At 35.9% G+C, this 24942-nt stretch overlaps 1 protein-coding gene across 2 annotated transcripts; it reads left to right on the top strand.

The window, feature by feature from the left end:
• Positions 1-1761: 1761 nt before the first annotated feature.
• On the top strand, positions 1762-22560 carry LOC145688209 (uncharacterized). Of its 2 annotated transcripts, none has more exons than XM_081762101.1 (4): positions 1762-2257; positions 7560-7762; positions 8528-8711; positions 22035-22560. In XM_081762101.1, the coding sequence occupies exons 1-4, from the start codon at positions 1861-1863 to the stop codon at positions 22385-22387; spliced, it is 1137 nt and encodes a 378-aa protein (XP_081618227.1). In that variant the 5' UTR covers positions 1762-1860; the 3' UTR covers positions 22388-22560. The 2 variants fall into 2 exon arrangements, with proteins under 2 accessions (XP_081618227.1, XP_081618228.1); XM_081762102.1 differs by lacking the exon at positions 1762-2257 and adding an exon at positions 2314-2442.
• The last annotated feature ends 2382 nt before the right edge of the window (positions 22561-24942 follow it).

The following is a 24942-nucleotide window of genomic DNA, read 5'->3' as shown; positions in this document are numbered from 1 at the left end:
TTTATTTAACTTATGTAATATGGTGAAGCTGTTTGATGCTTCATTTATAATTTCATGTTCGTATCGTATATGGAGTAAAAAATTATTTGAAAGTGGAACCCCCTCGAATGGCGGGAAACTTCCCTGGGGACAGTTGCCCCCTGCCCTCCACAAGTTACGGCCCTGGACTAAACTAACCTAACCCAACTCAGTAACAGAGGAACATAACGTAAACTAACTACCAACTTAACCGAACTGAGTAATAGAAAAAAATATAAAATTTTACCGCTTTATGCCGAGACTTTTTGGCGTATGATTAGCGTCATACTAAAGACTGACTAGTACAGAAAACATATGTTAGGCAAATTCTTTATTATGGCACTAATCATGCGTCAAAACGACTGCATATGGTCCTTAATGTTATAAAGCCTTACATTTTGGGCATACTCTGCGACAGAAAGGCCCAAGAAAATAAAATTCCAGAAAGCACTGAGGTATTATTTATACGAAAAACTGATGTAACAATATTGTATAAGGGGATCTTCATTTTTTATTTTGCATGTGCTACAGAAACAGGTTTGCCGCTCACATAATTGCCTTCCCTTTTCTCATTGCCATTTCTTTAAAAAATATATATATATATATTATCTGATTTTTTAAAATTTTAATGCTGGACTGTTCTCAATTTGAACTATATGATATTGCATATCCACAAAATCTTTCATGTTGGGAAAGTGGTGTAGAACAGTGGATCTAAATCGATGTGTATGTCGTGAAAAATGTGCCCTAAGGTGTGTCGCGAAATTTTAGAATTTTAAAAATCATGAAGGGTCTTATGCAGAATCGTTCTGACGCGTGATTAGTGCCATACTAAAGAGTTCGACTAATATGTGTTTCCTGCAGTAGTCAGGCCTTTAATCAAAACGACTCTGCATCAAACCCGAAAAATTTAATAATTTAAAAATCGAGATTGTCTGTACGGTACCACTCAGCACTGTCAGTGGTAGTAATAATGCTCAGTGCTATATAGTCAAAGTAAGTACTAATAGGTTTTACTATTATAATAGATATTATTATTATTATTATTATTATTATTATTATTATTATTATTATTATTATTTATAATAATAATATCAAACAAGTGAGCCGCGATGTCCTGGTTGTTCAGTAAAGTTTCTTCAGTCAAAAAATATTGACAACCACTGGTATATAAACACGGCAGGTGAATGATACAGGAAGTGAAAAGAACAAGGATAGCTGCAATCAATACAACAGTATGGAATGGAATTTCGTTAATAATGGTTGGCGTATTTTGTGGTTGTTTTAGGCACTATTAGAATTTATTTAATTTAAATGTATGATCCTTTTAATATCTCCTTCTCACAGTCCATTCCCTTACTGTACAAGGTATTCTTTTCTTTTTCTTGTCGTGTTTTTGCTATTTTGATTTCGTCTTGTAATTGTTCTCCTATAATATATTGTTACAATAGCTTTCCACTTTTAAAATTGCCGGTTGATTTCGAATCGACCAGGTGAGTGCAAGTCACAAGTAGCCTGAAATTTTGTTGAAATAATTGAACAGAATCCAAAGATCGAATTTGACGTAGTTACTTCTATTTAGTAGCAGCTGCAGAAAGTCGATAAACCGAGCGATCAAATCCAACAAGTAAATATAGGGCTTTACTTGCTATTTTATTTGCTTTACTTGTAGTTGCATAAGCGAAGACTTACGGATTGAGGCCATGTAAGAGTCACTTCTAAACATTCTGGTAATACCTGTTGGCAGCACTGATTGTTGTAAACTTGTGGAGGGTAGATAAAAACACTGTTCTGCTTGACACTGTTAACTGTGTCATTAATATTAGTTTCTGAGATTATATTATGTTTTACAATCTTTCAAGAATTGTTGGAAACGTACCCAAAATGCGTACTGCTCCCCAAGGGTCTTTTACGAAATTATATAATCAAATTCGTAGGACGTCGACATTTTCTGATACGATTCCAAGACCTGATTTACCTATTCTGAAATCTATTGAAAAAGAAGTACCTTCTTTTGGAACTTTAAAAGTAGCTTGTCCATACAGTGTTATGATACAACCTGTAGACCCTCATAGTGAGAATCCAAATAGATTAATTGTCAAGTTATACAGTGATGATAGTTCAGACGTAGATATTGAATTGTCCTATGACAATTCAGAAGTGCAAGGATTTATCAATGGAAATGCGTGTTCACGACCACTTCAAACAGTATGTTTCATATTCCTGCCAGTGAAATATGGTAGGTAATGTGTGTATGTCAGCGATTTTCCATGAGGAGAATTTTTCTTTAAAGCACTTTCAATGAACGGTATAGTCACTGTTACTTCAAATTAATGTGTTGTACAACTAATAAGTTGTAGTATATACTGGTTGAAGCTATAGGGCAAAATATGAAAAGGTTCCACCACAGGTCCCACCATGTAGGTTAGTAGCTAGGTTGGTTCGTTTTTAGTACCAAAGTTTAATATTTAATTCACACATTATTGCCGAGCGAACGTTAGCGAGTAGAGCCCCGCAGGCACGTTGTTTTCTTTCTATTACTGCTAAATGAGAAGGGACACCTGTGTTCTAAAGCCTTGCTGGCAAATATTCAAAAGAAACGTAAACCTAACTTTGTACCTGCAGGTTCAAGGTTAGGTTTACGTTTAATATGTTTTGCTAATAATAGTAATAATACATTTTTATATAACCTGTTACATATACATATCCCGTGGAAGGTTTTAGCTTATATCAGTAAACCGAGCATACGGCAGATGTTGGCACGTTATTTTTTGGTGCAGAACATGTGCCGGAGTAGTTTTTTATAACCTGCATTTTTCATAAAAATACATTTAGCACCTTCAACAATCGTATTTTATGTGACGTCGTATATTTCGATACAGCTTAATTTTTGAAGAGTGAAAAACATTCGTGTGAAAGATACGCACTAATCAGTAGTTTGTCATTTCGAGCAATATTTCTATCTGTGCTGATTCAGGGCAGGGTGAAGTTGTTGAGACTTTGCATGGGGTTCATCCGTATGGAGCGACGGTGGGTATGCGCGTAACAAAGGGTAAGTGAAACAAGAAGAGAAATTCTGGAGGGCATAACTGTCATGGCTATAGGCACAATGTTTTATGCAAAACATGTACACTGTCTGCTTTTACTTCATACCTCAATGAATATTTCAGTGATTGTTATACTTTTTTTCTGCGAAACTTCTTGTTTGACAGAATTTCTTGTTTTTCGCGGATTTTCATGTCTTGCGTTAACAGCACAATCGAATGTAATGTACAGTATTTACCTATTTTGTTGAGAGTAATGGCTTTGGTAAGGTCGGTTAGATTTCAAATTGAACACAGGTTGCTGACCGGACTTTTTGTATGTATTACGTCTTGTATATATATACTTGCACTGCACAATATTTCGGTAAATCTTTACTTTGGCCATTTCATTCATGTTTTCGATTCTCCGGTTCAGTGATTTGATCTTTCGGTTCCTGAGATGGATAGAGCAGAGTGAAGAGAGCTTTCTTCATTCTGCTCTATCCATCTCAGGATCTTTTTTGTACGTTACTTTTATATAATGGTATGTATTCCTGGTTTTACTCCTTTTTTCTCCTTTCCGTATTAATGCAACTCTTTACTTTGACTCCAACTGTGACTTTAATCGGTTCTTATAGGTTCAGTCACTTCCTCGAACTGTTTGTGCGTGAGTCACTTTTTGGAATTGTTCATGCCTTTGGTGTGACGTCTTAGTTCATATTTTTCCCACTAGGTGTCTGTATAGTCATATGGTAGTTTGTTAGTGTGATGTCACATGTTCTGTGTGCATATATGTGTGTGCTGCTGTTTGTGGCATGCGGGAAGCGCGTAATTGAATTGGTTGAATTGAGTTAGAGAAAACGTATCATGGTTGTGGTCTAAAGCTGAAGATATTTTCGACGTATTGTAAAAGTGAACGTTTATTGGTTTCTTGTTTGTAATAATAGCAAGTGTGCTCGGTTTAATAAAACGACGTGTGTGCGGAAAGAAACATTTTTCAGTGATGTTGAGTATTGCGCATGTGTTCTTGGTATCTTATTTTTTCGTGTGTGGAATCAGCAGTTATGAGTTCATTATTCATGAGTGTTTTCCTATGGCGAAATAGTGAGTGTTTTCTTTTTTTAATTCATATTATTTTTATTATTGATTTGTTTTGCATTTGAGTATTAGGCAAAGTATTTGGTTTGCTGCTGCTTGTCCTATTGTCTTGTTGAAATGTAATTTCTTTTTCTTTGTCATGCACTGATTTATGATTAGAGACGAGTGTTTTTTTTTTTTTTTTTTAATTTTTCCCTTCTTATCTTAGCTTTATAGTAGTGGTGTGATTATTTATTATTATTTTGGATGTTTTTATGGTACTTGAGCGGGGGGTTTGGGGGGAGGTAGCCCCCCATTTAGATCTCGAAATTCATAGTCACCGCTTCACCTGAATTGATGTTTAGTAACATTGTGGCCCTTGTACTTATAGTATAATTCTTAACATCGTATAGTAACATTGTGGCCCTTGTACTTATAGTATAATTCTTAACATCGTACATTACTTTCACTGTGTTAGTAATTGTAATCGATTCATGTGATCCGGTTCCGGGAGCAGTTTGGGAATGATTCCTAAACTGCTCCGGGAACCGGATCAGATGAATCAGTTGGAGTCAAAGTAAAAATTTGCCATCCTTTTTACCTTGCCACTGAGGAATGAACCAGCTTAGAGTTCCGAAACGTCAAAATCTTTAAATTTTTCAAGGGAGGATTTGTTGGTAAGTAGCCAATTTTTTGTTAATTATAATATTATTTATGAATTCATTTAGCTGTGTTTTAAGCACGGATTGCTGGAAAGTTTACTCGTCGTTACGTAGTGGTCAGTGGAAACATTTGACTGTGAGCCATTCTTATAACGTTATAGACCTTTTAAGTGAACCATATACGGAAACTATTCAGAATCTTAGATGCCACTTCATGAGTTTGAAATGCACGCGTGGGTCAGAAGGGATGATGTTGCAGTTTGGATATTATTTATGGAATAGAAATTTTGTTCCGGTTATAGCATTAGGCAAAAGTATTATTTATGAGGCATACTGTGGAATTGTAGACGCTGCATTGAAATATCAGGTATTTATTTTTTATTATTTTTTCCGAAGATGTAAAACATTTGTTTGGTTTCATTTGCTGTTGTTTCATTTCAAGTATATAATTCTGTGAAATTTCCAGTGCACGTTAATTGCCGTTTTATAAACTGTAATGGGGTTAGGAGGGCATGGCCCCCTCGTGTGTATAATTTATTTATTATTTTTAAGAGGGGGGGTTGGGGCCTTGCCTCCCATCATGTGCTTTTTTTTATTCTGAAATGAATGTATAGTGGTTCTTGCTGTAGTTTCATGTGTTATTTAATACGTAATGTATTTCAATTTTTCTTACATTTAGAACTGATACAATACGAAGTTCGCTTAGTTCTATATGTATTAATACTTGAAATATGAAGTGTTGTAAATAATAGTAGAATTACAGTCGGAACCACCATGATTTCTAACCGATTAGATGGTTCCTGGTGATATTTAACGAACTGTTCCGAGCAACTGGTTCTTTATGAATCGGTTCTTTGAATGAAACGACCAAAGTAAAGACTTGCCCAATATTTCTTATTCTTTCATTTTGTATATTTGCTTTGCCTCACTCATAATTGTTAGTCCAGGCGTGGATACACGTATTAGAATTTGGTACTTTATGGATACTTGTAACAAAATGATTCGAAAAATAGTTTGCACAGTTTTTTTTCTTACCTTTGTTGTTGATTATATGCTACTTATAGGAAGATGTGTTAATATAGTGGTTAATGAACGATGGTTTTCATGTCAGGTGCCATTCCAAGGCGCGTTACTTTCAAACTACACCTTCCTTGTTTCACTGCCAACCGTCGAGTCTAAACTATGCTTGTACGGTTCTTAAAACCTGCTAATTGATTACTTCTTTATTATATTCGTTTATAAATATATTTTTCCTTTACTAAGTGTTATTATATAACCGATAAAGACTGATTTTACGTTCAAAGCACAATTTCATGGCGCACCAACATCCATTACATTTTCGTACTGTAGTGGTTACAGCTCAAGTCTCTTTCCTTTTTCTCACCACTACGTTGATAGTTTCCTGCGAACTGCACAGGACATAAAGGAAGACGGGGAGTGAGGTACCATGTCATTAGAAAATAAAAATTGAATTCACTCATTTTGTACCATATTTAAAGAGAAGATAATTTGGAACATGATTAATTACGATTTATCATGTGTCCACAATAATTCTGAATTGTTAATTTCACAGGAAAGTCTAAAGCACTGTTCATTCTGGACCACTCGGGATAGTCCGGAATAGTTCAAGGAGTTCTGCTTTTTCGATAGTAAAGAAGAAATAAGTTATTTTTAGAAATGACCTCATTGGTTTATTGGTAACTTAATATACACAGTCATACAAGAACAACTGCATATTGATGGGTTATGGGACATACAAAGTGTCATATTATGTTTCTTAATCTTCAACTGGACGAGTTTAAGACGGAAGATGGTGAGAAAACTTAGTTTCATTGACTAAAATTCAGCATTTTGATGAAGTTGAGAGTTGATTATGGTTATGAATAGTTACAACAGAAGAAATTTGTAATCACGTTACAAGTTCTGTGATTTTCGTTTCTGAATCTAGTGCCGAAGTGCTTGGTACTATTGTTCGAAGCGACAGCAACGTATACTTGATCAGTCAACTCGAAACTCTTTTCTAAATTCTGTTCATTAACATTTCGTACTATTGTCATGTAGTAACATACTCAACTCATTGCGTGTGGTTTATCAAGGTGAAGTGCTCTAACAGAGCACCGTTATCATGTTCTAACAGAGCAACATTGTTTATAGGTATTTCTATGTTTTTAGGAGTTCGACAATGTATTAAAAACTCCACATTTTGTCACTTTAATATGTATAATGAAGATGGCATTTCGGAGAATCATTAGATATGTACGGTTTGCACATCATACGGCATTTGTTGCGAAATCTGAAAAGAGAATTAATAACATGTTAGAAAACTTGAGAAAGGGTTGCGAAGAGGATGGGATGGAAATAAACGTTAGCAAGACAAAAGCCATTAAAGGAACGAAACGATTGATGTCAAATATAGAAGTAGAAGGGTAGAAAGTAGTATATGTGACTGGTTTTCGTTAAAGAGAAAGAGAAACCGGTTGGGGTATTGGCTGAGAAGAACTATATTATGAGAGATATACTAGGAGGTACGATGGCAGTTAAAAAGAGTTAGCGAAGGGGGCAAAGGAGGCTACATTTGATGAACGGTATTAAAACAGAAAATCGTACTGAAAACGAATAGGCTAGCTGAGGATCTTTGTACATGAAAGGTTCTCAGTTGCTGCAAGTAGCCTGCCAAATAATGGCAGAATATCTGTTGTGATAACAATGATGATATTTAAATGTTACCTAACATTTCTTCACGTTTATGTAAGATCAAGTGTATGTGTTTCTTTTATAGATTTGTTAGTTTCGTGCAGACAGCAAGGCAGCAGTATATCTGTCTCTGATATGGAATCTGATATGATTCATGCAACAGTAGAATATGGAAATATTCGCAGTCAGAATTTGCGCTCTTCATCAATAGAACTAATATGTAATCATGGGGATATATATTGCAATGGAGTCCACCAGGGAAAGGTTCAGTTGGATACAAAGAAAGGAGTAAGTAAGTGACATAATGGTATGACTGCTATGTTTTCTCATAATTCACAAATTTGATAGTTCTTACTTGATTTTCTTCGTTTGTGTGTATTATTTTTCTGTCTTTTTTCTTTCTCTGTTCTTAGTTTGCTTACCTTATTTGATATTTGGATAATTTTCAAAGACAAGAGTTTTAGTGGAATGAGTAGTTTAAGATAGCATTTTGTAAATTAGTCCGTAGCAAATACATACTATCTCATGTGTGTTCTTTTGTCTATAACTGACACACATTTACCGAACTTCGTATAAAGAAATTCAATAGTAAGAATGGTTTTTCATGATCAAATTGATATCTTTATGAAAATAGCTCTAAAATAAAAATAAAATTTTACTAAAGACACTTGTAATTAATAATCTTCATTACAGTTTCGGCAATTGCCTTTATCAGACACATTATGTGAATGACAATGTGAACTTGTGATGGAACACATTGTGACCAGGGTTTTCTCTGGAATCTCTCCTTTCGTCCTACATTCTTATTCCAGCAGTTCTTTCATAATCATTCATTTTCATTAATGATCATCATCTTCAGCCTAAAGGAGATAAGTGTGAATTTTTTTCTTTCTTCAAAATTGTCCATGAGAACATATGCAGACTTACAAAGCATTTGTTCCAATCATTTTAATAACTTCCAATAATTAACTTCTTAATTTTAAATAACTGATTTTGCAACCGTTTAACTTGAACAACGATTTAGACCTACTTATGACTTCATCTGTTTTTTAGAACATTGTGGGAAACAAATTCCAAGGCACGATGTTGATTGCCTCAACTGAGGAAGGAGATATACGTATGAATGCTGTGTATTCTGATAAATCAAAATTTTCTGTTAGAGATGGAAATATATCCCTGAAAAATTTGCATTATGACGGCGATGTTCGTATACAACACAAGGGAAATCTCTTTGTTTGTAAGTATATTAGATATTAATGCCCAGGATTTACAGGTAGCTAGCTACATTAGCAGTATATATATATATTTAGTACGGACTTTCGTAAAAGTAATAAGATGATGAGTAAAATAAGTACATTTGTGAACAACGGCGATACTGTTCTACGAGATAACAACATTCACAAGTCTCAAGTGAGACTTTCGAACCGTAACATTTCTGATATTTTATTTTTTACTAACCACATTTATCAAGACAGTCAGCTCTTCATTGTTTGATGTTTATCTAAATCATTAGGGTTTAGAATTGGTTAAGAGTATATACAGTAAAACATGTAACTGTATAATTTGGACTTCTAATAATAGCAATTTATACTAGTTTTTTGACTCGTTTTTACAGTTTGTTTATCCATTTAAAAGAAACTAAAGTTAAATTTTGATGAGGGATGGTTAAATGATGAATGTAAAGTAGTAATTTCAAAATTTGTACATCATTGGCATAACAAAAATATCAAAATGAGTTGGCAGCCTGTCACCAGTGGCACATACACACACACACAGAGAGAGAGAGAGAGAGAAAGCAAATTAACCCCGCCATTTCCATTATTTGACATCTGATCTTTGGTTTCAAAAAAGTGTCTCCAGTTTTGCTTTACCCTGGTCAGACCGTTCCTTTTATTTTCCCTGATGTTTTTATTTTTCTCCCTCGTGTCTTTATCCTCCTGTCCTTTTTTTTTCTTTCTTTGTCGTCCGTAGCAAAGATTCCATGGAGACTCGAAACCTCAGAAGTGCAAGCCTTGAACCAGGACTCATAACTTGGCACGACCTCAGCAAAGTAAAATGGACATGAGATTTGGAGCATGGAATATAAGAAGTCTTAATAGGGCAAGCACGGTAAAATCGTAAGACTGAGTTAGAGAAATACAGGATAAACCTAGTAGGCGTTCGGAAAGTTAAATGGGAAGGAAATGGAGCAGTGAAGTCAGCAAATTTTACGTTCTTTTACGGGAAAGGAAATACAAATTACCAACTAGGAACAGGGTTTTTCCTTCACAAACAAATGTCAGCAATTAAGCGGGTTGCGTTTGTTAATGATAGACTTACTTTTATTACTCGTAAAGGTCGCTGGTGTGATATTTTTGTTTTAAATATACATGCTCCAATAGAAGATAAGGATGACGATATAAAAGACAGTTTTTACAAAGAAGTAGAACGGATATTTGACCAACTCCAGCGATATCATATGAAAACTATATTAGGGGAATTCAATGCGAAGTTAGGACAAGAGGATATTTCCAAACCGATTATAGGGAATGAAACTGCATAAGGCAAGTAATAACAACGGTGTTAGACTTGTGAACTTTGCAACATCCAAAAACCGTATTGTGAAGACTACAAAATTTCCGCATCGCGACGTTCATAAACTTACAATACTTGGACCTCACAAGACAGAAAAAAACATAATTAAATTGTTCACGTTTTAATAGATAGAAGAAGACAGGTTAGCATAACAGATGTTCGGTCATTTAGATGAACTGACTGTGACACTGATCACTACCTAGTAGCAGCGATAATAAGAGAGAGATTATCATTGAGTAAAGGAAATATTCAACATCTGGAAACGGAGAGGTTTAATTTAAAGAAATTAATGGAGAGTCAGGTGAGGTCGGAATGCCACATCGAAGTATCGAATAGATTTTCAGTTTTGAAGGTTTGGAGTGGACTAATGTTGATGATACTTGGATTCAAATTAGGGATAACATTAAAATTTCAGCAAAAGAAAAATCGGGGCATGCAGAAATACGTAGGAACAAACCATGCTTAGACCAGGAATGCACTAAACTAGTAGAGAAGAGAAAACAGGCGAAATTGCGTTGGCTACAAAATCCAAGCGACATAACTAGGCAAAATTTCGTTGACATGAGACGAGAAACTCCGAAAACTTTTAGAACAAAGAAACGCGACTTTCAGAAAACTAAAATTAATGAGCTTGAAGATAATAGTAAAAACTAAAATATTTGGGACATGAACAGGGCATCAAAGGATTTAAAAAAGGATCAACCTCGCTCTTACATATTAAGGAAAGCCGACGGAACAATTCTGTCTGATACACATAGTATCTTGAATAGATTGAAAGATACCTTTCACATTTGTTTAACACGCTACATGAATCTATTCGTGGAGAAATGGAAATGCACATAGCAGAACCGTATATTCTAGAGCCTAACCGAACAGAAGTAGAAATCAATATAAAGAAATTAAAGAAACACAAATCTCCGGGTGAAGACGAAATTCCGGATGAGGTAATTTTAGTTGGAGGGAAAATTTGTGGAAATAGATACACACACTCATTCTCCTTACTCGAACAAAAAGGAGTTTCCACAAGAGTGCACCGAATCATCATTGTTTCAATTCACAACAAAGCCGTCAAAAATGATTGGAATAATTATTGGGGCATTTGTCTTCTGTCAACATCCTATGAAATCCTCTTAAACATTCTATTAAGAAGCTTGATCCCATGCGCAGATGAAATTATTGGAGATTAGCAGTGCGAATTTCGGCGAAATCGGTCAACTATTGACCAGGTATTTACCATTCGACAAATACCTGAGAAGAAATAGGAATCCAATACCTCGATAAATCAAATCAGTTATTTATTAATTTTAGAAAGGTCTACGAGTCGGTTAGGAGGGAAACATTATACACCATTCTTAGGGAACTTGAAATACCGAAAAAGCTCGTTAGATTAATTAAGATATGTTTAAATGAATCCCAAAGTATAGCCTGAGTAGGAAAATTCTTGTCCACGTGCTTTCACGTCAAGAATAGCCTGAAAGGAGATGCGTTGTCGCCATTATTATTGAACTTTGTTCTCGAGTACGCTGTAAGAAAAATCAAAGATAACGAACAGGACTTAGAGCTGAATGGTATTTACTACGTTGTGGTGTATGCTGATGATGTAAATATAATAGGGGATGATAGGAGAACAATAGAAATAAATGCTGAGGTCTTACTAAACGCTTGCAGGGATATGGGTTTAGAAGTAAATGCAGATAAAACTAAATACATGGAATTGTAATACTGCAAATTATGGATGCGTTAAGATATCAAATTATACTTTCGACAAAGTGGATACTTTCAAAAATCTGGGATCAGTATTAACAGACGAAAATCATATTCACAAAGAAATTAAAAGTCGACTGGAAGCAGGGAATTCGTGTTCTTATTCAGTTCAAAAAAAATTGTCGTCGAGGAATTTGAAGCTTAAAATGTATATAAAAGTGTTTCAGAACAAGATTCTGAGATGAATATTCGGGCCCAAGAGGAACGGGGGCAGGGAATGGCGGAAACTTCATAACGAGGAACTGAATATTACTGAACTGAATCACCGTTTACCAAACATTGTTAGGATCATCAAGTCTAGGAGGTTCGGATAGGCAGATCATGTAGCCAGGATTGAAGAAAGTAGGAACGCTTTCTTTTTAACTGGAAGTCCAATCGGAAAACGGCCATTAGAGAGACCTAGCATCAGATGGGAGGGAATAAGATGGATCTCTCAGAAATAGGAATACAAAGTAGAAACTGGGTTCGGTTGGCTAAGTACAGAAGTCAATGGAGAGCTTTTGTGAACGCGACACTGAACCTCTGGGTTCCATAGGTCACAGAGATAGTCCAGATGAAATTATTCAGCATGTTTTCATTACGTGTTTTTGAAGCCTTTCCTTTCTGCAAAAATTGAAAGAAACTCAAAACAAATTGAGGAGGGGAAAAAAAGGGCAAGTCGTTGTTACATGTGGTTGCTTGCTGGTGTGGAGGCAATGGGGGGTAAAATAATAAATAATACTAGAAATAATCTATGTTTAAAGTAAATAATCGGTAGAGTATGAATAATTGACCAAGATTTCCCCAAACTCCACAACACAGGAGATAGAACTAAAATTTAAAAAAAAAAAAATCTCCAAAGATGTAACTAAAAATCTACTCTCATTAAACTGGAAGACTCAAATGGATTTAAAATGTAAAGATACTGTAATTTTGAAAAGGGAGCTGCTATTGAAGTGTAAACTCTGTACTGTCACGCACATCATGTAAGAATAGACAATGGTGAGGTTATATCTGCACATAACTTAACCATTTTCAGATAAACTGACATTAGATCTCAGATATTATTCAGATCTCAGGATGAACCGAAAGGAGGAAAACATGATATGAAAGATACAACCGCATACCTTTTCGTAATCCCTCTTGGGAGAATGGAATGATGAAACGTATTTCGATAAACAAATTGATAACTGATTTATTCCAAGCAAAATAAATTTCCACTTTGCCATCATATATATATACCATGGCGCTAAATTCGTTGTACAAAAGCAGAGGGGTGATTTCTGAAAGCAAAACAAAGAAGTTCCAATAAACATAGGGCGAAAAACACATATTTTACGTGTTAAATGCTGCCAGAGACGTGCGAAAACATATCTTAGAGTCAAATATTGCACAAACTACTGAGCGTAGACGTGATGCTGCATGATATCGTCAAAGGATCCTAATCTGCTCTATCCAAATTTGCAGTTTTCAGATTTGTGCAATGGCGGCGCAAGGAATTCCCCAAAGGACGTTAGGGATTCCCGACACTTTATGACTTACATTTAGTAGACAAGAGCATGTAAAGGATGTCTTACTGCCTGGAAATAGTAATTACTACATGGCAGGTCAGTACTCATACACGCAGATTAAAAGATGGCGGATGAGGTAAATATCACTGTGTGTGGTTGTATACCTCCTCGAAAAGTAGTAGTAAAGACGTTGTACAGGAATTCACTGGAAACGTCACGTCGCTACAATGTAAAAATACGTACAACACAAACAGATAGGAAACAGAAAATAAAGAAATTCCGATTGCTGATCTGCTCATATTAATGACAACGCCTACCTTTACTGCTACAAGATAAATAAAGAACGCGTAATAATAATAATAATACACAACTGTTTGAGCATATTTATTTCGATCAGTACATCACACAAATCCGACTACAGTATGTTCTTTTTCTCAATCGATTCTAAACTGACGGCCTGAAACAAAACGGAAGTGAACGTATTCGTTCCATTTGTACGTGGCATAACAGGGCCCGACTCTCTGGTCCCAAATCATATAACGGGACTGCATACCGAAGAGAGTTGTAGAGAGCAAGGTACAGAGGAGGGTCTCTTTATCATTTTATGAAGTATTCAGAATTGTGGAAACACGAAACCTTTGCCTCACTTTCTTCTTCATATTATTATTATTATTTATCTTTTTACATATATTTTTTGTAATTTATTACGGTGAAAAACCAAACACTTTTACATAACTGTAGAAAGTGACATTCAGAAAATACAAACAAAAAAAATCCGTGATGGAATCAGTTCCAGAAACTGTTGGACAATGAAAGAGAAAGTAATCTCCATAATGTATTTGAATGGAAACCTTTGTATATCTACAGGGTATTTCATTTCTATAAACTGAATATGGCCAATTCAGGAGAAATGATGAACTCTATAGGAAAAGTTTAAAACGATATGCACTAGCACATTAAAAGTGATTAGTATAATTTCTTTTTTTTTACCCTAAGTAGGGACGTGTGATGTTATTATATTAGAAAAAGTTTTTTTTTTTTTTTTTTTTAATCGTTTCTAATATTTTATATTCGTAAAAATGTATATTTTGCCTTCTTGAAAATAGGACTATTTTGACAGAGAAAAGCGGACTCCTATTTTGGATTCAAGCCTACATGAGCAGAAAAAAGAAAGTCATACTAACCCAGTGAGCTGAACAGTATGAAAGTTCAGATTTTTCTAATGTGTTATCTCATTTTCTTGGAGCTCTTTGTCTTTGACATTATTCATCTTCTTGGCCATTACGTTCTGGTGCGTAACAGCTGGGTACTGCGCTACACAATTTAAGTTGTAAACTTAGAATTTGTGGATGAAGGCAGGTCCTGAAATATGAAAGGATTGTTGTAAGTACTAAGACGGATTTTCCACCCATAAAGATGCAACAATGGGCTAGGGGACAATGTTAGTTGTGATCACAATCACGGAAGGTTTCCCTGACGCCACTTCTAAATGTTATGCATTGAAATTGAATTCATGATTCCTTTCTGTCATATTAACAATCAAGTATGTAATTAAATTTATCAGATATCTGAAATAAAAATTCATTTTGGTGTAGGGAATATTTCCTGTTTTTCTTTGCTTCCAGTTATTCAATCATTTGTAGAGAAAATAAGACTAAAAAGAGGAGAACGTCACTAGCAATTTAAAAAATACGCTTCTGAAGATGATCAGGTGGCAATTTTTAAAATATTTTAGTTTTACATTTTATATTCATAAAATGTTCGAAGTGTGCAAACGTTTAAAATTAACTTTTGTACATAATTAGTATTTGGGTCAACTTGGTATTATTTAATCAACTCACCTTGAAATCAAAAAACTGGGTGCAATTCACTAGTGTACAAACAAGTGAAAGTATGCGCCGATGGAATATAAAATATACCACAAGCGCACAATCTTTGTTGCATTAAAATCAAATATCAATAACTACAACAGACATAATTTTGTTATACATTAATTTTATATACGTGATCTGTCTTCAGTTAAAATTTACAGATCTTGACTACGCATTTACGAACAAACAATATATGTAAACCGACTACCACCAGAATATAGGTGCTGCTAAAAATATCAGGTTGTTATAAAATAAGTATCGCTGTTCAGAGAACTCTGGAGACTTAACCACTTGACAGAATGAAAGCAAATTTCGTAGGAGCATATTTGGAAACATGCAGAAACAATTGGTGTAGAAAGCAAAATTACTTCTAATTTTCGCCACCAGAAGTAATTGTGGCGCTGTACAACGCCAAGCATGGAAGAAAAACGACACTAGTGATGCTAAAGATACGAAAGGCTGTAATTACGTCTCCTGTGGGTCTCGTGGCATTGTTGCGCTATTAACACCCCGTGGACAATGGCAAACTTACGGGGGAGATTTTGGGCTGAAGCTCCCCTTAAACTTCGGGATGCCTTAAAAAACAAACGATGTAAATGTTAGTCTTTCTTATGCTCATAAGCGTCGATCTCCCGCCAGAATTTCAAAAAATAAAGTCCCCTGTGGAGAAACCCCTCCCAAAACGTTCCACCACTGACCGTGGTTTAGTGGCGGGATAAGGGGGGAAACGTAAGCAAATTGGAAGACAAAAGCCAGAAACGGAAGGGAAGCACTTTACTGGGCAAATAACGGCATAGCACAATGAACACAGTGTACTCACGGCTTAATCTGCATCTGCAGAATGAGGTATGGGATACTGCTCAATGTAAGCTCCATCCTGATGTTCCATGAAGAGAATTCGATCTACTACATGGTCAATTGCAGAACGCAGTTAATCTGCAATAATAGCCTGGACATGCTGAATAATATTCTGACGCAAAATGTTCAGAGTCGGAACATGTCTCTGATTCACTAGACTTTTTAGGTACACCCACAACCAAAAATTACATGGAGTTAAGTCAGGTGATCGTGCTGGTCATGGAAAGGCAAAGCAACGGCGAAGAATTCATTCTTCTGTACGTCACGCGCCACATGTGGCGTCACTCCATCTTGCATGAAAACGGTTGATTCGAGACTCCTGCGTTGCTGTAACTGTGGAATAACAAATGTGGTCAGACTGACGCATTTGATCCCATTGTCCTCAAAGAAGTACGGTCCGAGGATAAACTGGGCAGTAAACCCACACCACACAGTAAATTTAGGTGAAAACAGAGGCACTTCGTGTATTTCATATGGGTTTGCGCTAGCCCATATGCGGCAGTTGTAGATGTTCACAGTCCCGTGTAGAAAAGTGAGCCTCGTCACTGGATAGAATATTCTATGGCCATCCATTGTCTAATTCCATGCGTGCACGAAATGTCAATGCAAATGTCATACAAGCATTGGCATCTGCGAGACGCAGTTGATGTTTTATTATTAGCTTGTAAGGATACCAATGCAGCACTTTGCGCAGAATTTTCCACACATTTTAATAGGGCATATCCAAATATTTTAACACTCCCTTTGCACTTACCACGCCACTGTTACTTATGGATTTCTCCACGACGGCAGTAGCAACATTGTGAAGTTGTTACCTCTTCTTAGTCTCAACCTTAACATGCCGGTCTTCTCAAACTTTCGCACCATTTTTTTTAACGCATATGGTTTAAGGGAACTACGACGTAACCTCGTTCGTCGTCGATATTCACGAATGGCACCAGCACTATTGTTCAACGTATAGTAAAGTTTCACTAACAAAGCTATTTCTGGCAACATCAGCACCATGGTTGCTCTCTTAGTATCCCATTCTTAACCTGGTCTTGCACTACACTACAACGCAGGTGCTTACTCACGCCTGCATGTGTTTCAGTGATACGGTTTCGAGCGCCACTATGTGCCAGATGTGAACTGCTCTGACCTTGCTTCTTTTGTCTTCCCCTACTCTTTCCCTTGTAATCATGGGGTCCCGTGTTCGATTACCGGTGAAGACACATGTGCGATTCCCGAATCCCATGTTCAACTGTAGATCCCGTCCTTAAAACGTCATCATCATCTCATAAGAAAGGAATGGCATATCACCGTGGACCGTTGCCCAGGTAACTTCACGTCATAGACCTGCATTCGGACAGAACCCCACATCATTATCATCGTTCATAACACATCACTACACCACCGGGTTATTAATAGGATTACAAATCAATGCCACGCGTCTAACGGCGAGCATAATTACCTCCTGAAAGGCCAGGTGATTATGTCTTGCATTTAACATCAATAATAACATTTGTCTTCCATACCGTCTTACTTGGCACTGAACACCCCCACAATAGCCCCTGGATGCTAGATTTGAAACTAATATTTTCATGGAATTTTTTGGGGGGCTTGCAGTTTATGGGCATAAGACAGACTGACATTTAACTTCGGTATTGTAAGATATCGAGGAATTTTGAGGGGACGCTTTAGCCCAAAAGCCGACCAGAAATCCGTACTGCGCACAGGGTGTTAATAGCACAATGCTACGAGACACACAGGAGAGATGATTACAGCCTTTCTTACAATTTATCATCACTAGTGTCGTTTTTTCTCCATGCTGCACTTACTTGGCGTTGTACAGCGCCACAATTGCCTCTGGTTAAAAAAAAAATTGGAAGTAATTTTGTTTTCTACACTAATCGCTTGTGCATGTTTTCAAATATACTCCTACGAATTTTGTTGCATTCTGTGAAGTGGTTACGTCTGCAGAGTTCTCTGAACAGTGATACTTATTTTATGATAACCTGGTATAAATTTTGTCAAGAGAAAGATCATTAAGCTCGTGTGTGAAGCTTGATTTCCACAAGCTTAAAATAGGATTTTACTTTTATTTGTACACAATTATCCTTGTTGTGTAATTATAATAATTAAAAAATATATATATATATTACCGTGTGTATTAATAGAGCAAAGACCGCACTAGAATTCTCTGGTCCCTGGACTATACTTGCAGAACTGTTTCCTTCCCTCTCACGCGAAGAAGTGTGAATATCAAATATATTTCTACTTACCGATTTTGAAGGTCCTGTTGTCCACTTTGTTTTCATGCATTCGGAAAATTGTATCTGTTGATCGTCGAATATTTTGATTTCAAAAAGGGCAAAATATGCTATAAACTGTAATATAGTAACGCCCATGTAGAAAGTTTCTCATACAATAAGTTGGTTTATTCTGTAATACAAAAGCTAGGGGCAAGGAGCCAAATTTTCTACCCCTAGGTTGAACCTGTATGCCATTCTAGACTCCAGCCTACTCAACTTAAGTGCCAGTCCTTGAGTAAATAGATCACAGCCATTAACTTATTTTAATGTATCCTCCAAAAGCATGAAAACGAAGAAATGAAACGTAATATGCTTACTTACCTTTAAGTTACGTTTTGTTTTCCAGTGTGAAATTGATTGAACATGTGCAGCCCGAACACTATGCATGGAAAGTCTTTCGCGAAATATATTTGTATTGATTTTACTGTGTTCTCTTCCCTTACGCGAAACGAATTTTCATTTGTGATGTGTTATTTACTCCAGTTGTACTTTACAAGGGACTCTGAATATGGAATAATTTTATGTGCATATGAAATACGCGTCTGTAGATGCGCTTCGGAGACAATGGTACATGGAGAGAATATCAACAGACGCGCTTAATAAAAATATTTGTTCGTCCTCGGAATGTGCATCTAGAGACGCAATCTTTAGATACGTGCTCGGGATTGTTCTGTCATCCGCACAGGACACAGCCAAATTAGCAAGGCCGAAAAAAAAAGCTATCTAAGGGGAGAAGGAAATTTAAATTTCTCGCAAAGAATAAAGGCTCCACTGTATGGAGTAAATTGTGAACATAGCTATGAGTTCGGTCAAACTTTTTTTAAGTATTATTTCACTTTTATTCAAATAAATATCGTAAGAGGGAAGAGTTTTCAAATATTTCCTATAAATCTTTACCCCCCGTGTGAAGAACGGACATTTCAGTTAGTATCTATAATAGTCTAATTCTGATTATCAACGGCTTACGGTCTCTTCTCTAAAGTCATTTACAAGTATGTCATATCTATCCAGTATATGTATATCAAGCCAACAGTGTGGATTTCTACGGACAAAAAAAGAAACTTTTACTTATGACATTTAGGCTAAAGGAGACGGTTGAGAAATGTAGGAGAGAGAGAGAGAGAGAATGAAAGAAATGGTGGATTGAGGATGCGGGAGGAAATGGAAGAAGTTCTAGTAAACCCACGGATATGGAGGACGAACAAACACACATTTAGCTTTATAAACATAAAATAATATAACTGTTAAATTTGGTTATTAATAATTTTAATCGCGGTGTTCAATCATAGGAAAACTCAATTGTGTACGGACAGTCGTTTATATATCTTGCTAATAGGTAAATACATGAAATCTGACACGCGAGCATTATGTTCCAGGAATACCTATTTTTGAAGTAGTTTGAAGTGAAATAGTTATATTTAGCAGAGCGGTAGAGTGTTGTATCCGTAATGGAAAGATTGTGGGTTCAAATCCTAGTTAGGAAGCACTTTTTTTTTTTCATTTGATTCTTGAAGAAGAAATGTTCTCTTTATCTTGTATTTCTATATGCAGACGTTGGTACTCGATGATATTAAAATTAAGAAAAGTGAGAGAAATTACATTATTATACTGGGAATTTTAATCATATTTGCTTCTCTCTTGCTTTGCAATTCGTGTATAGTTGTTTAGTAAATCAAATAGATTATATCTCCTTTCTCTTCTCTCTATCTCATCTCTGGAGATGAATGTTCCGACAAGTAGACAGCAGAGTCTAGTTTCAAAACTAAAATATCTAATCTGTCACTGATACATATTGTAGTGCTTGCCTTAACGTATCAGACAAGAAATCGAGGTGAGAATCCGAATCTTTTCAGAGACAGACTTACAGTGACGCTGCGAATCTGGGCTCTAACTACATAAGCTTTAATTCTCTAGTCAAAATAAAAATTATATCACAGATCCCTATGCAACCTGCCCTTTCTAGACGTAAGAAGTGGTTACGTACTGTGCAAGGTGATGTAAAGGAATTTTGCTCGTGAGGATACATCTACAACTGAGGGTCGCTTTTGGTGTTTGACAATTGCAAGCATAAGACAAAGTGGATGTTTTGAGTATTTCCTTAAACTGCTCGTATTATATGTGTGTATCGTCACAGATGTCAGAAAGAAAAGAATATTTTAGCGTTTAGAGGTAATTAGCATCGTAGAACTACAACATTTAAATCATACTGTTTATAAAATGGTAGTTTAACATAGATATTTACTACATGCAATGTTTTTATATTACAGAAATAACTTATTATTTGTACAATGCAAACTAGTCTAGAGACCATAACGAGCTACTGCTCTAAAGATATATATTACAATTTATAAGAACATTTTGCTTCAGAATATAAGAATTTTCTGCGAGGTCATCACCTTTCAATGGAGTAGTTTGTGGCCAACATTAGACAGGTCTCAATGTAATTATTAATACACAATTGTTTCAGCCAATATAATACAAGTAAACATTTGACTTCACATGTCATCATCATTTTATAGGAACCCTTCAGAACATCTTTTACTGTTGTTTGGGAGTTCAGTAAACCTGAGAGAGAGACAGGGAAATCTTGTCCATTGATATTGATTAGAAAGAAAAAAAAAAGATACTGTTATTGCTTTTTATGCCTGTTGTCGGCAAGTTGTGAGCGTATCCCATTCATATTGTACAATTTCACGATATTTAGTAATCCAGTCCAGACAGATTTATTGAGCTATTGATGTCTGTTTTCTTTATAAATATTTAAGAAGAAGAAACAGGGGAGGAGGAGACAGTCGCAGTATATATAAATGACGATGGGATTCATGTAGTGTGTGCAAAAAAGCGCAAGTTCTTGTCTCATCTTTGGTTAATCCTTTTTGGCATGACCACTGTAGGACCTTTGTAAATCATACAGAAATTTCGAAGGGAAAGATACTATATAAATGTAACAATACATTACGATAATACCAAAGCTCATGTTTTCCATCTAACAAAAATCACAAGTGGGTTACTTAATCATGCTTCAACTAACATACATTCTCGATCTTGCCCCCTTCTTCTTCTCTTTCTTTTTTTTTTTTTTTTTTTTTTTTTTTTTTTTTGTGTGTGTTTGTGTGTGAGAGATGTGCATTTGTGTTTGAACATCAAATGTTATATCTTCGTACATACATTTCTCACAGCTTCAGACCTCTACCCACAGCAACAAGTTGGTTTATAGTCAGATCACACTTCTATTATTTTTTCAAGGTTTAGACGAGGAAAGGATGGAAAGATCCATTAAAAACGGAGATGGATACTTTGAGCGATACGAACCTGCAGATAATACTCATAGTTCTTATGTCTGTCTGTAATATAAAGTTTTTATTTCCAAATAAGGCATTGCTTGATAACTTAACTTCTAAAATAGGGAAAGGTAATTATAACGGACTTGGTATCCAGTCAGTAAGGTTGCCATCTGTTCCTGCTACATTTGATTTTGTCTTATTTGATATTGAAGCTAGAGAGCAAGAAGAGATTGATTAGGTCATTTAAATTAAAAGGAAATCGTCGAATTTCTTATTAGTGTCTTATTGAGTTAAACAGTGTATGTTCTATGTTATACAAAAACAAATTATGTAATTTGGGTCTGTTTTTCTTTCCTTCAATAAGGTGGAGAGAAAGAGAAATTTGCACATAACTTTTACGACGCTTCCTTTTTTTTTTATCCTTATAGCTGGACTCGATGGAACTTTGCAGGCTTTCATTGAAAATGGAGATGTAAACGTTCAAGTTAGTCGTCTCCAAGGATCATCCCAATTGGAAATTAAGAATGGAAATGCTGAAATAAATGTAACTGAAAGTGGGAAATATGCATTGGATCTCCGAGGAAACTACGTAATAATACCGAACGCTATTAGAAGTCGGGGAGTGTTGCAGAGAACATTGAGTGGAGAGCAGTTCGTAAGTTACGCTGTGGATAATGATTGTGAATATAGTCTTCAGGTAATCAGCAACAAAGGAAATGTAAAACTTCAGTTTAAAGATTGGTTATCTACTTTAAACCTTGGGCAGCTGAAAGAAAGCTGAACACTGGTTAGAATTTCAATTTATTTATTTAAGAGAGATAAGTGTTACTGGTTTAATGTAGATTTGTTCTGTACATTTTAAATTAATCATGACAAAGCTGTCAGTTTATTCTTTATTTTTCTCTCTTTTAAAAAATACCCATTTTTCACATGAAATAAAGTATGTACAACGTTTGCTCTACTATTCTTGAAATCAATAACATGCCACAAGGAACAAGAATAATTATTATCATAGGTAGGCAGCTGGATAAGTCGTAAATATAACAAAATAAATAAATAATTGTTGGTTTTATACACATTGTATTTTTTCTTTAAATAGCTTCCTTCAAGGAGAGTTATAAATAATAATAATTCAAATCACAGTAAACTCAAAAATTCAAAGTTACACCTACAGATTTTTGAAGTCATCAAACACAGAGGCGACGTCGAAGTCAGTGAAAAATCGTCAGTTTTCGGCGAACAGACATTTTACACACTCTTAATCGATTACAAATTGCAAGTAGGCGAAAATATTCAGGATTTGTGATAATGTTGCTTTGTACTTATCACAATATCACAAGCAGTGGTATAACGGGTTGAATGTTGAACCTTAGTTACAATACAGGGGATAGACAAAAAAAAAAAAAAAAATATATCTAAAAACACTTCATACAGGACACGTAGGTTTGGCCCTCCACTGTATAACACGTGTTGCGGTTGCCGATTTTTTTTTTTTTTTTTTTTTCAATGTGTCATGTGGACTTCCTCTTCTATCAGCAGTAACCAGTTCACCTGTGAGTGTCGTGGTGTAAAAGTGGTGCGGTAAAATGGAGACCTGACAGACTTCCAAAGAGGCATGGTCGTTGGTGCCCGTCTGGTTGGAGCTTCAGTGGCGAACATTGTGGGGGTATCGAAAGGCACTGTGTCCAATGTCACGAGGGCATACAGAATTCATGGGCAAACGATGTCTGCAAAGCACAACAGTGGTCGAAAGACAATCCTGTCAGATAGGGACCGAAGGGCATCAAAACGGATTGTAGCAGCTAAAAAGAAAACCACTGCAATGAAAATTACGTCTGAACTCAATTCCGGCCTACAGAATCCGGTTTCATCGAAAACAGTGCGATGGGAACTTCATAAAATGAAAATTCATGGCAGGACCGCTATCGCCAAACTCCTGGTCACAGCAGTAAATGCGAAGAGGCGTATCCAGTTGCGCAAGGACCACAAGGCGTGGACTCATGAGCAGTGGAAACACGTAACGTGGTCCGATGAATCTACCTTCACCTTGTTTCCAACAACCGGTCGTGTTTACGTATGGAGAACACCGTCACAGGCCTATGATACAGACTGTCTGGTCCCAATTGTAAAGGATAGGGGTGGTTCTGTTACAATATGGGCAGTGATAACGTGGTTTCTGCAGGTCCCATCATAGCCCTGAATGGAATGATGAATGCTAAGGCGTATGAGGCTATTTTGGGGGACCAGATTCTACCCATGGCCCAAATATTGTTCCCTGATGGTGATGGCATCTACCAAGATAATTTGGCACCCTGTCACACTGCAAAAACGGTGAAATCATGGTTTGAGGAGCATAATCAAGAGCTATCACACCTCCCCTGGGTCCCACAATCACCAGATCTGAACATCATTGAGCCATTGTGGTCTGAGTTAGAAAGGCGTGTTGGGTCTCATTGCCCTCCACCAGCATCCCTTAAGGAATTGGAGCATATTTTGGAGGAACAACGGTACAAAATTCCACACACCACGATTCAGGAGCTGTATACGTCCATTTCACGTCGGATCCAAGCTGTTTTGGACGCAAAAGGAGGCCCCACACAATACTAGGTACGATTTTCACACTTTAGCAAACGTTTTAGATTTTTTTGTCCAATCACTGTATTTTGTTACGCACCAAAATAACTGTTAAAAGGCAATTACAGCAATTACGAATAATCCATACTATTGAACGATTATTGTGAAAACTCAATTTCACGTAAATTACTTCTCAAAGTTTTTTGAGGTATACAATTATTTGTTTGTTTCTTGGTTATATCAGCCTTATTAAAAAACTGATGACCAAAGTAAATAAGCTATAAAACAACGGTAGTCAAACAAAAGACTTAGCTTAAGTTCTCTGCCAACTGGATAATAAGATCTTTGTTTTGTCCAATTCATTTATATCCTCTAATGAGCAACTAGATTACAATTGCTAACTCTTATGAAACAACTACGTATTTCAAGGTAAAAGTGACTATAGACCTAAGATATTTCGGTTATTTTTATTTTTAAACAAGAGCAAGTTAGAAAATACATCCTTCAAACATTACTAAATTTTATTTTAATATCGAAATTTGATTCCACTTTATTATGAAGAAAGGAAAAATGTTCTTTGGAGTCAAGATATGTTGTGTATGGTTGCATAACTCCTGATCATAGTGCATGTATTAATTGTTACATGAATGGGAAAAGTGATATTAGTCATCTTCAATTACTAACAGAGAAATGAAATTATTTTAAAGTGATATCTACATGAGTATTATTATTTATTCTTGATTAGTACATAGAAGTGTTCCT

This window comes from Thermobia domestica, chromosome 6, assembly GCF_964235325.1.
Source record: "Thermobia domestica chromosome 6, izTheDome1.hap1.1, whole genome shotgun sequence".
NCBI classification, from domain to species: domain Eukaryota; kingdom Metazoa; phylum Arthropoda; class Insecta; order Zygentoma; family Lepismatidae; genus Thermobia; species Thermobia domestica.
Note: the sequence above shows the minus strand (reverse complement) of the source record. Positions and strands in the feature narration are given on the sequence as shown.

What these genes read in the sequence shown, in the direction of transcription:
- LOC145688209 (XM_081762101.1), top strand. Translation starts at nt 1,861, where the DNA reads ATGTTTTACAATCTTTCAAGAATTGTTGGAAACGTACCCAAAATGCGT. An exon ending in ATTCCTGCCAGTGAAATATG is followed by an intron (nt 2,258 to 7,559) that starts GTAGGTAATGTG and finishes TTTCTTTTATAG; the next exon opens with ATTTGTTAGTTTCGTGCAGA. An exon ending in CAAGGGAAATCTCTTTGTTT is followed by an intron (nt 8,712 to 22,034) that starts GTAAGTATATTA and finishes TTATCCTTATAG; the next exon opens with CTGGACTCGATGGAACTTTG.